The following is a 13,172-nucleotide window of genomic DNA, read 5'->3' on the forward strand; positions in this document are numbered from 1 at the left end:
CTTACTGACTTGCCATTTTTAAAAAATTACTTATTTGAAATGTTAACATCCAAAAACATAGGCATAGTTATTTCTTGATTATATTCTTTATTTTTTAAATTAAAAAATTTAAAATTAAAGAACAAAATAAATACAAAAGTACACAAATTATGAATGACAACTTGATTATTTTTCAAAGGAAACATCCTGTGTAACTATCAGCTATGTCAAGGAATGAAATTATTACTATCTCAGACATCTGCATTCTGTAGTTAGTCAATTGTATCTTCAAGTATTGATAATTTGTCTTTTAGAAATATATTTTGATTTTGCTCCTACTATATTAGGAAGTTCTCCTGAAATCTACAAGGATCTCTTTCTCTTGTTACTGCTTTAAATGGGGAATACTTTTGATCTTTTATTATTAAACATGAGGTTTGCTATAGGTTCTTGGTCCATTCTCAACAACAAAGGACAGAAAAAAATTTTCTATTTCAAATTTATAAAAACAAAAACATACATAGGAACTGAATTTTTGGAAGGAAACAATCAGAATTGTCTGAATGTGACCGTATAGGCTCAGGCTGGCTTCTTTGAACATCAGGCTAGCTGTGTCAAGGACATTTCTCCCACTTCAGTGGGGGGAGTTCACTGAAATTCAGCTTTTACTCTCTCTCTGCCCCACCTTTGTAGAAGAAACTAGAGCATCTAATATCTTTAGTAAGACAGGTAACTGGCCTACTCAGGTAATTCCTCTAAATTGCTTTTGCTTGAAATCCAGAAAGCCTGATGCTAAGCAGCCTGAGTGCTCTCTCTACCCACGGACTGACTGTCATGATTGAATTACAAGGAGGAATGATGAAGATGTGGAGGCGATAGTAGAGGTTGGCAGCAGAGTCCCTGCAACAGCCTATGGGTACTCTGGGTTAGTAGTGCCCTGGCTTGGTTTGTTTCCCTGTGTCAGGTTGAAAGGATTAGGGGTTTCCACTTACACCATCTCTTCATTGCTAGTTCCTGGCATTTATAAATTCCCCCTTTCCCCAAAAGTATATTCTTCAATAGGTGTGGCATTGTAGAATTCATCCCATACTTTGTGGATAGAGATGGTACCTCACTCAGGTTAGATCCACCAGCTGGGGAAATTACATAACTAGCATCTGTAATGATTGTCATATTTTATTATTATTATTATATTTTAAGTTCTGGGGTACTTGTGCAGAACATGCAGGTTTGTTACATAGGTATACGTGTGCCATGGTTGTTTGCTGGATCCATCATCCCGTCATCTACATTAGGTATTTCTCCTAATGCTATACCTGCCTTAGTCCCCTACGCTCCTGCTATCCCTCCTCTAGCACACCATTCCCAACAGACCCCAGTGTGTGATGGTCCCCTCCCTGTGTTCATGTGTTCTCATTGTTCGACACACATTTATGAGTGAGAACATGTGGGTGTTCGGTTTTTTGTTCTGTGTTAGTTTGCTAAGAATGATGGTTTCCAGATTCATCCATGTCCTTGCAAAACACATGAACTCATCCTTTTTAATGGCTGCATATTATTCTATGGTGTGTATATGTCTCATTTTCTTTATCCAGTCTATTACTGATAGGCATTTGGGTTGGTTCCAAGTCTTTGCTATTGTGAATAGTGTTACAATAAACATACGTGTGCATGTGTCTTTATAATAGAAGGATTTATAATCCTTTGGGTATACACCCAGTAAAGGGATTGCTGGGTCAAATGGTATTTCTCGTTCTAGATCCCTGAGGAATTGCCACACTGTCTTCCACAATGATTGAACTAATTTACACTCCCACCAACAGTGTAAAAGCATTCCTATTTACACTGTATCCTCTCCAGTATCTGTTGTCTTCTTATTTTTTAATGATTGCCATTCTAACTGGTGAGAGATGGAATCTCAGTGTGGTTTTGATTTGCATTTCTCTGATTACAGGTGATGATAAGCTTTTTTTCATATGTTTGTTGGCTGTATATATGTCTTCCTTTGAGAAGTGTCTGTTCAACTTTTTTGCACATTTTTTGATGGGGTTGTTAATTTTTTTCTTGTAGATTTGTTTAAACTCTTTGTTGACTCTGGATATCATCCCTTTGTCAGATGGGAAGATTGCAAAAGTTTTTTCCCATTCTGTTGGTTGCTGGTTCATGCTAATTATAGTTTCTTTTGCTGTGCAAAAGCTCTTTAGTTTAATTAGATCCCATTTGAATATTTTGGCTTTTGTTGCTATTGCTTTTGGTGTTTTAGTCATGAAATCCTTGCCTATTCCTATGTCCTGAATGGTTTTGCCTAGATTTTCTTCTAGGGTTTTTATGGTGTTAGGTCTTATGTTTAAGTCTTTAATCCATCTGGAGTTAATTTTAGTGTAAGGTGTCAGGAGGGGTCCAGTTTCTGCTTTCTGCACACTGCTAGCCAGTTTTCCCTACACCATTTTTTAAAAAGGGAATCCTTTCCCCATTGCTTGTTTCTGTCTGGTTTGTCAAAGATCAGATGGTTGTAGATGTGTCGCATTTCTTCTGAGGCCTCTATTGTGTTCCATTGGTCTATATCTCACTGTTTTGGTACCAGTGCTGTTTTGATTTTATTACTGTAGCCTTGTAGTTTACTTTGAATTTAGGTAGCATGTTGCCTTCAGCTCTGGTTTTTTTGTTTTGTTTTGTTTTTTGCTTAAGATTGTCTTGGCTATGTGGGCTCTTTTTTGGTTCCACATGAAATTTAAGGTTTTTTTTTTTTTTTCTAATTCTGTGAAGAAAGTCAGTGTTAGCTTGATAGGGTTAGCATTGACTCTATAAATTACTTTGGACAGTATGACCATTTTCATATACTCATTCTTCCTAACCATGAGCATGGAATGTTTTTTCATCTGTTTGTGTTTTCTCTTATTTCCTTGATCAGTGGTTTGTAGTTCTCCTTGAAGAGGTCCTTCACATCCCTTGTTAGTTGTATTCCTAGGTATTTTATTCTCTTTTTGCAATTGTGAATGGGAGTTCACTAATGATTTGGCTCTCTGTTTGTTTGTTATTGCTGTATAGGAATGTGTGTGATTTCTGCACATTGATTTTGTATCCTGAGACTTTGCTGAGGTTGTTTATCAGCTTGAGATTCTGGGCTGAGACGATGGGGTCTCCTAAATATACAATCATATTGTCCGCAAATAGAGACAATTTGACTTCCTCTTTTCCTAATTGAATACTCTTTATTTCTTTTTCTTGCCTGATTGCCCCGGCCAGAGCTTCCAGTACTATGTTGAATAGGAGTGATGTGAGAGGGCATCCTTGTCTTGTGCTGGTTTCCAAATGGAATGCTTTCAGTTTTTGTCCCTTCAGTATGATATTGGCTGTGGATTTGTCATAAATAACTCATCATTTTGAGATACATTTCATCAATACCTAGTTAATTGAGAGTTTTTAGCATAAAGCACTGTTGAATTTTGTTGAAGGCTTTCTTTGCATCTATTGACATAATCATGTGGTTTTTGTCATTGGTTCTGTTTATGGGATGGTTTACATTTATTGATTTGCATATGTTGAACCAGCCTTCCATCCCAGGGATGAAGCTGACTTGATTGTGATGGATAAGTTTTTGATGTGCTATTGGATTCAGTTTGCCAGTATTTTATTGAGGACTTTTTCGTCAACGTTCATTATGGATATTGGCCTGAAATTTTCTTTTTTAGTTGTGTGTCTGCCAGGTTTTGGTATCAGTATGATGTTGGTCTCATAAAATGAGTTAGGGAGGATTCCCTCTTTTTGTATTGTTCAAATAATATCAGAAGGAATGGTACCAGCTCCTCCTTGTACATCTGGTAGACATTGGCTGTGAATCCATCTGGTCCTGGACTTTTTTTGGTTGGTGGGCTATTAATTGCTACCTCAATTTCAGACCTTGTTATTGGTCTATTCAGGGATTCAATGTCTTCCTGGTTTAGTCTTGGAAGGGTGTAAGTGTCCAGGAATTTATCCATTTCTTCTAGATTTACTAGTTTATTTGCATAGAGGTGTTTATAGTATTCTCTGTTGATAGTTTGTATATCTGTAGGATTGGTGATGATATATTCTTTATCATTTTTTATTGCATATATTTGATTATTCTGTTTTCTTTATTAGTCTGGCTAGCACTCTATTTTGTTGATCTGTTCAAAAAACCAGCTCCTAGATTCATTGATTATTTTCAAGGGATTTTTCATGTCTCTATCTCCTTCAGTTCTGCTTTGATCTGAGTTATTTCTTGTCATCTGTTAGCTTTTGAATTTGTTTAATCTTGCTCCTCTAGTTCTTTTAATTGTCACATCAGGATATTGATTTTAGATCTTTTCTCATTTCTCTTGTGGGCATTTAGTGCTATGAGTTTCCCTCTATGCATTGCTTCAGATGTGTCCCAGAGATTCTGATACATTGTGTCTTTGTTCTCATTGGTTTTAAATAATATATTTATTTTTGCCTTCATTTCATTATTTATCCAGTAGTCATTCAGGAGCAAGTGGTTCAGCTTCCATGTAGTTGTGTGGTTTTGAGTGAGTTTCTTAATCCTGAGTTCTAATTTGATTGCACTGTGGTCTGAGATACTGTTTGACATGATTTCCATTCTTTTCCATTTGCTGAGGAGTGTTTTACTTCCAATTTACTGTGGATTTTGTGGCGAAAAGTTCTATAGATGTTTATTAGATCTGCTTGCTTCAGATCTGAGTTCAAGTCCTGGATATCCTTGTTAATTTTCTGTCTCATTGATCTAATATTGATAGTGAGGTGTTAAAGTCTCCCACTATTATTGTGTGGAATTCTAAGTCTCTTTGTAGGTCATTAAGAACTTGCTTTATGCATCTGTGTGTGATACATTGGGTGAATATGATTTTAGGATGGTTAGCTCTTCTTGTTGCATTGATCCCTTTACCATTACGCAATGCCCTTTTTTGTCGCTTTTGATCTTTGTTGGTTTAAAGTCTGTTTTATCAGAGACTGGGATTATAGCCATTGCTTTTTTTTGCTTTCCAATTGCTTGGTCAATCTTTCTCCATCCCTTTGTTTTGAAACCATGTGTGTCTTTGCATGTGAGATGGGTCTCCTGAATATAGCAGACTGATGGGTCTTGACTTTTTATCCAGTTTGCCAGTCTTTGTCTTTTGATTGGGGCATTTATTTTGTTTACGTTTAACATTAATATTGTTATGTGTAAATCTGATCCTGCCATTTTGTTATTGGTTGGATGTTTTGCCCTTTGTTTGGCACAATTTCTTAATTGCCTCATTGGTCTTTACCATTTGGTTCTTTTTTGCAGTGGCTAATACTGGTTGTTCCTTTCTTTGTTTAGCGCTTCCTTCAGGAGCTCTTGTAATGCAGGTCTAGTGGTGACAAATTCTCTCAGCAACTGCTTGTACATAAGGATTTTATTTCTCCATCACTTATGGGTCTCCTGAATACAGCAGACCAATGCAATGGGTCTTGTCTCTTTATTCAATTTGCTAGTCTGTGTCTTTTAATTGGGACATTTTGCCCATTTACACTTAAGGTTAATATTGTTAGGTGTGAATTTGATCCTGCCATTATGATGCTAGCTGGCTGTTTTGCTTGTTAGTTGATGCAGTTTCTTCCTAGTGTCAATGATCTTAGTAATTTGGTATGTTTTTGCAGTGGCTGGTGCTGGTTGTTCCCTTCTGTGTTTAATGGTTCCTTCAGGAGCTCTTGTAAGGCAGGCCTCATGGTGACAAAATCTCTCAGCAGTCACTTGTCCATAAAGGATTTTATTTCTCCTTCATTTATGAAGCTTAGTTTGCCTGGATATGAAATTCTAGGTTGAAAATTATTTTCTTTAAGAATGTTGAATATTGCCCCCACTCTCTTCTGGCTTGTAGGGTTTCTGCTGAGAGATCCACTGTGTCTGATGGGCTTCCCTCTTTGGGTAACCTGACCTTTCTCTCTAACTGCCCTTATCACATTTTCCATCATTTTAACCCTGATGAATCTGCCAATTATGTGTCTTGGGGTTGTTCTTCTCAAGCAGTATCTTTGTGGTGTTCTCTGTATTTCCTGAATTTAAATGTTGTCCTGCCTTGCTAGGTTGAGTAAGTCCTCCTGGATCCTATCCTGAAGAGTGTTTTCCAACTTGGTTTCATTCTCCCCCAATCACTTTCAGATACACAGATCAAATGTACATAGGGTCTTTTCATATAATCCCATATTTCTTGGAGTCTTCATTCACTTCACACTCTTTATTCTCTAATCTTGTCTTCTTGCTTTATTTCATTGAGTTGATCTTCAATCTCTGATTTCTTTTATTCTGCTTGATTGATTTGGCTATTGAAACTTGTATATGCTTCACGAAGTTTTTGTGCTATGTTTTTCAGTTTCAACAGATCATTTATGTTCTTCTCTACACTGGTTTTATTCTAGTTAGCAATTTGTCTAACCTTTTTTCAATGTTCTTAACTTCCTTGCATTGGGTTAGAACATGCTCATGTAGCCTGGAGAGTTTTGTTTATTATTCACCTTCTGAATATTCAAACTCATTTTTCGTCCAGTTTCATTTTCTTGCTGGTGAGAAGTTGTGATCCTTTGGAGGTGAAGGGGCATTCTGGGTTTTGGAATTTTCATCCATGTTATGCTGTTTTCTTCTCATCTTGGTGGATTTATCTACCTTTGGTCTTTGAAGCTGGTGACCTTTGGATGGGGTCTCTGAGTGGATGTCCTTTCTGTTGATATTGAAACTATTTCTTTGTATTTGTTAGTTTTCCTTCTAACAGTCAGGCCTCTCTACTGCAAGTCTGTTGGAGTTTCTGGTGGTCCACTCCAGACCCTACTTGCCTGGAAATCACCTGCAGAACAGCAAAGATTGCTGCCTATTCCTTCCTCTGGTAGCTTCCTCCTTGAAGGGCACCCACCAGATGCCAGCTAGAGATCTTCTGTATGAGGTGTCTGTCAGCCTCTGCTTGGAGGTGTCTTCCAGTCAGGATACACTGAGGTCAGGGAGCCACTGGAGGAGGCAGTTTGTTCCTTATCAGAGATTGAATGCTGTTCTAGAATCTCTGCTGCTCTCTTCAGAGCTACCAGGCATGGATGTTTAAGCCTTTTGAAGCTGTATCCACAACTGCCCCTTTTCCAAGGTGCTCTGTCCCAGGAAGGTGGGGGCTTTATTTATAAGTCACTGATGGGCTGCTGCTTTTTTTTTCAGAGATGACCTTCCCAGCAAGGAAGGAGTCTAGTGACACAGTCTGCCTCCAGAGGCCTCGTTGAACTGTGTGGGCTCTTCCCAGTTGCTGTGTAAGCTTCCCAGTGATGCTGTTTACACAGGCGAGGTTAAAATCTCCTACTTGAGCCTCAGCCATGTTGGACGCCCCTCACTCACTGAGATCAAATGTCCCAGGTTGAATTCAGGCTGCTGTGCTTTCTGGTAGAATTTCAAGCCACTGGATCTTAGCCTGCTGGTCTTCATGGGTGTGGGACCCACTGAGACAGATCTTTTGGCTCCCTGGCTTCAGCCCCCTTTTTCAGGGGACTGAACAGTTTTGTCTCACTGGTGTTACAAGTGCCACTGCAGTATGCCAAAAAAAAAAAAAAAAAAAAAAAAAAAAAGACAAAAAAACCCTGCTGCAGCTAGCTCAGTGTCTTCTCAAATGGCCTCCCAATTTTGTGCTGGAAACCCAGGCCACTGGTGTTGTAGGCACCAGAGGAAATCTCTGAAGACCGTGGGAAAAGCACGGTATCTGGACCAGAGTGCAAAAGTGCTGGGAAAAGTCCCTAATGGCTTCCCTTGGCCAGAAAAGGGTGTTCCCTGGCCCCTTGCACTTCCCAGGTGAGGCAGTGCCCCACCCTGCTTTGGCTTGGCCTCTTGGGCTTCACCCACTGCCTAACTAGCCCCAATGAGATGAACTAGGTACTCCAGTTGGAAATGTGGAGATCACCCACCTTCTGTGTAGCTCTCACTGGGAGCTGCACACTGGAGCTGTTTCAATTTGGCCATCTTGCCAGCAGTCTCCCTGATTGTCATATTTTAAAGCCAATCTGTTAATGAATTGAATTATATGAATAGACATCTTACTACCTAATTTTTTTTCTTGTGATAAACCCTAACATGCTCTAATGCTGGTCTGATTTGCCAGATTTATGTATAATTATTAAGAAATCTCAATGAGCAAGTGGACTTTATGGTGTTTTTTTTTTGTAAATAATTTTGACACAATTTTTGGGAAGCTTTGCATCTTTATTTCTGTGCTCTGAACAAATTTAAATGACAAGGAGTTATCTGTTCTTTCTAAATTTAGCAAAACTGACTAGTGAAATGGGTGTGTACGTTTTTCAGAGAGGGTAGATATTGTTATGCTTTCAATACATTTTTTCACTATTGCCAAATTGAGGCTTCCTATCTATTTTTAAACTCAAAGCTTGTAGTTTAAGCCTTTCTGGGAAATTTTCTACAATTATCCATTCCATCTAATATCCCCTTAAGCCAATCCATTAGAATAAATTTTTATGCTATTGCTTTTAACTTTGAAAAATATGTCCAAATATTCCTCTTGTTGTTCTGAATTTTTTATTAATAGTGTTTGTTTAAAAAGACTTTCCAAAGTTTCTGCTTCTAAAGAACTAGTTTAAGAAATTGTTTTTATACACATACTTTATTTTATTAATTTCATAGATGTTGCAAATATGGTGAAGGATTGAGGCACCTGTGCATCTAGCAAGTCTGTCTCTATCATTTCTCCAACAGCATGTACTCACTTGTGTCTCTGTATCACATTTTGATAATTCTCTCAATATTTCAAACTTTTTCATTATTATTATGTCTGCTGTGGTGATCTGTGATCAGTGATCTTTGATGTTATTATTGAAATTGTTTGGAGGTACCACAAACCATTCCCATATAATATGGTGAACTTAATAAATGTGTGTGTTCTGACTACTCCACCAACTGGCTGTTTCTCTGACTTTCCTTGTGCCTCTCTATTCCCTGAGACACAATAATATTGAAATTAGACCAATTAATAACCCTTCAATGGCCTCTCAGTGTTCAAGAAAAAGGAAGAGTTGTACGTCTCTCACTTGAAATTGAAAGCTGGAAATAATTAAGCTTGGTGAGGAAGGCATGCTAAAGACTGAGATAGGCTGAAAGCTAAGCCACTTATGCCAAACAGTTAGTCAAGTTGTGAATGCAAAGGAAAAGTTCTTAGATGAAAATTAAAAGTACTAGTCTAATGAACAGATGAGTGATAAGAAAGTGAAACTACCTTATTGCTAATATGGAGAAAGTTTTAGTGGTCTGGATAGAAGATGAAATCAGCCACAGCATTCCCTTAAGCCAAAGCCTAATACAGAGCAGGGGCCTAAGTCTATTCAATTCTGTGAAGACGGAGAGAGGTAAGGAAGCTGCAGAAGAAAAGTTTGAAGTTAGCAGAGGTTGGCTTACGAGGTTAAAGGAAAGAAGTCATGTTCATAACATAAAAGTGCAAGGAGAAGCAGCAAGTGCTTTTGTAGAAGCTGCCAGAAGTTATGCAGAAGATTTAGCTAAGATCATTGATGAAGGTGGCTGCATACAATAAACAACAGAGGGTCAAAGTAGACAAAACAGACTTCTGTTGGAAGAAGATACTATCTAGCACTTTGTTAGCTAGGGAGAAGTCAGTGCCTGGCTTCAAAACCTCAAAGGATAGGCCGACTCTCTTCTTAGGGAATAATGCAGCTGGTGACATCAAGGTGAAGCCAATGCGAATTGACTATTCTGAAAATCCTAAAGGCCTTAAGAATTATGCTAAATCTACTCTACTGTGCTCTATAAATGGAACAACAAAGCCTGGATGACAGCACATCAGTTTAAAGCATGGCTTGTTTATTTAAAGTCCACTATTGAGACCTAGTGCTCAGAAAAACGGATTCCTTTTAAAATATTACTGCTCATTGCAATGTGCTTGGTCACCCAAGAACTTTAATGAGGTGTATAAGGAGATTGATGTTTTCCTGCCTGATAATACAACATCCATTCTGCAGCCCATGAATTAAGGAGAAATTTCAACTTTTAAGTCTTATGATTTAAGAAAGACATTTCATAGGCTATAGCTGCTATAGGTAGTGTTCCTCTGATGGACCTGGGCAAAGTAAATTGAAAACCTTCTGGAAAGGATTCCTCATTCTAGATTCTATTAAGAACATTTGTGTACGGAATGTAGTAAGTCATTTAGTTCTTCCAGTGTTAAGGCCATGAAAAGACTCATACTGAAGAACCTGATGAATGTAAGAAATGTGGTAAAGGCTTTGGTTGTTCCAGTTCCCTTTGAAAGCATGAAATATCTTATATGTGGTTTTTAAAAACCCTATGAATGTAGGAAATTTGTTAAAGCTTTCAGATGTTCTAGTTTCACTAGAACTCACGAAAAAACTCGCGCTGGAGAAAACCCAACAAATATAAGAAATATAAAAATGTATGCAATTTCCCCAGTTCCCTTCAAAAACTTAAAAGAACCTATACTGGGGAGAAAACCTCACAAATGGACAAAAGTGGTAAAGCATTTCATTTTCCCATTTGCTTTCAGATGCATAAAAGAATTCACAATGGAGAAATACCCTGTTATTTTCAGAAATGTGATAAAGCCTTTAGTTTTTTTCATTTTTCTTGAAATCATGGAAGGACTTGGTGGAGAAAAGCCTTATGAATGTAAATATATGGTAAGCCCTTTAGTTGTTCCTGTTCCTTTGGAAGACATGAAATAACTCATTTCTGAGACTAACCCTATAAATGTATAGAATATGGGAATGCCTTTATTTCTGTGATATTTATTTAAAGATGCATAATAACATATACTGCAGATGGACCTTATAAGTAAAAGCACACAGAGATAAAAATTCAGTAGTTTCGAAAATACAAGAAAGTTTTCAGTTGTAACAATTATGTTAAAAGTTCTGTGAAACACTCCCACTGGAATGGAATCCTATAAATATAGGTTAAATGGAAAGCGTGATGCAAAGTAATTATTGCATAATGCTAAACATGCAGATATTTTTATACTAGTCATAAACATGTACTTTTATCAGTGGTTCATTGTTAAAGAGGGATTCTATATTTTTGATTTTCACTTGTTTTAAAAAGAGTCATGGAGGTGAGAAGATACTCTATAAGCCATTGTACATGAGTTTTATAGGCAGTGTTTTTTTTCTCATCAGTTAATAAAATTTTTGTCTATCCACTTAAAAGTATGTTAGACCCCTAGATGAGTTGAAATGGATTTATAATATGTAGGCAGTTTTAATTTCATGTAGTTGTTTAATTGTTTTGCAATTAGTGGGCCATGGAAAAATGAGTTATTGTTAATTGTTTGAATTTTCTTACTGGCCTTATATGCCAGGTTTTTATTATTACTTATCCATTCTATATATATATATACACACACACATATATATGTGTGTGTGTGTGTGTGTGTGTGTATTTTAATGAGGAAAACTGTTTTTCGGCTGTAAAAGATGTTTATTTTATTTTCTTTGCTAATAAAGAATTATGATCAGTTTTCAAAAAAAAAAAAAAAGAAAGAAATAAAAAGAATACTTGTGATTCATGGGAAGAGGTCAAAATGTCCACATTAACAGGAGTTTGGAAGAAGCTGATTCCAGCTCTCATGTTCCTTCAGCAGAGGAACAAAATGCAGATGTTCTGGAAATAAAAAGAGAACTAGAATTCAAAGTTGAATCCTGAAGATGTGACTGAATTGCTACAGTTTCATTATAATGCTTGCATGAATGAGAAGTTTATTCTTATGGATAACCAAAGAAAGTGGTTTCTCATGACAGAATCTGCTGCCGGTGAAGAAGCTATGAACATTGTTGAAATGACAACAAAGAGCTTGGAATGTTACATAACTTATTTGATAATTCAGCGGCAGTGTTTGAGAGAATTTACCACAAACTTGAAAAAAGTTATATGACTGAAATTCTACCAAACAGCATCGCACGCTACAGAGAAATCTTTTGTGAAAGTAAATCTTCATTGTTGTCTTATGATAAGAAATTGCCACAGTCACCCCTAACTTCAACAACCACCGCTTGATCAATCAGCAGCCACCAATATCAAGGCAAGACTCTCTACCGGCAAAAAGATTATGACTTGCTGAAGGCTCAGGTGACTATTTGCATTTTTCTTAGTAATATGGTATTTTTAAATTAAGGTGTGGATATATTTTAGACATAATGCTGTTGCACAGTAAATAGACTAGAGTTGTTTTTGTATGCATTGAGAAACCCCCAAATTTTTGTAACTCACTTTATCATGCTATTAACTTTGTTGTGGTGATCAGAGACCAAACCTACAGTATCTCAGAAGTATGCCTGCACTTTTTATTTTGAACTAATTAGTTTTCTATTATTTTTATAAATATTAACTACTAATTATGAGTTGATTTTGTTTTTGTGATTTGGCTTCTTGTATTAAATGTTTAGTTCATTTATTTTCAACTCTTTCTTTTCAGCTAACACATGCATTTAAATTGATTTTCTTTTTTTTTTTTGCTAAGTGCTTCTTTGGTCATCACATTGATTTGTCAGTAATTTCTTAATAGTTCTCATTTCTTTTTTGACTTTATCTTTAATGTAAATAATTTAGGAGGGAATTTTTAATCTTTAAAGTGACAGATTTTCATTTGATGTATTGAGCAGCTTGTTATTCAATTTATAATATGGTTCTATTTTCCTCCCAAGTCAATACATTCAGTAAATTCTGCCTCATTTTCTTAAAGTTGCATTGCATTAAGTTTTATAGATGCATCATAATTTATTGAACCATTATCATATACATAGAGATTTAGAGTCTTTAGAATTTTAGCTTGTACAAAGAGTGCTACACAAATATTTTGTATATCAACACGTATGTAAAAGAGTTTCTTCAGGAGAGCACCCTAGAATTGAAATCATAAGGTCAAAACTTATGCATACTTTAAATTAGGTAGATACCATTCAATTGGATTTCAAAGACTTACATATATATACATATATATACCAACAATAATGCTGTTTCCTTCAAACTCATCATTAGTACGTGTGGTCAAACTTTTAATTGCTTTTGTGCCAATCTAACTGTGGTAGGGAGAATAATGGTATCCAAAGATGTCCATGCCCTAGTTCTGGGAACATGGAAAATGAGACCTTGTGACTATGATTAAAATATGGACCTTCAGATGGGAGATTGTCCTCATTATCCTATCCACTTG

The 13,172-nt window shown here is 36.6% G+C and overlaps 1 protein-coding gene across 5 annotated transcripts in view; it reads left to right on the forward strand.

The window, feature by feature from the left end:
• Positions 1-13,172, forward strand: part of LOC118155287 (uncharacterized) — a 213,211-nt gene that overhangs the window by 90,057 nt on the left and 109,982 nt on the right. Inside the window, exons 4-5 of one of the 5 annotated variants that reach the window (XM_078349973.1) lie at positions 10,512-10,644; positions 11,761-12,088. The exons of the other annotated variants lie outside the window; for them this stretch is intronic. Coding sequence (XP_078206099.1) covers positions 10,512-10,644; positions 11,761-11,787 — 160 coding nt within the window. The 3' untranslated portion in view covers positions 11,788-12,088. The remainder of the gene's footprint in view (positions 1-10,511; positions 10,645-11,760; positions 12,089-13,172) is intronic. 5 annotated transcript variants of the gene reach the window in all.

Source organism: Callithrix jacchus, chromosome 1 (genome assembly GCF_049354715.1).
Source record: "Callithrix jacchus isolate 240 chromosome 1, calJac240_pri, whole genome shotgun sequence".
NCBI classification, from domain to species: domain Eukaryota; kingdom Metazoa; phylum Chordata; class Mammalia; order Primates; family Cebidae; genus Callithrix; species Callithrix jacchus.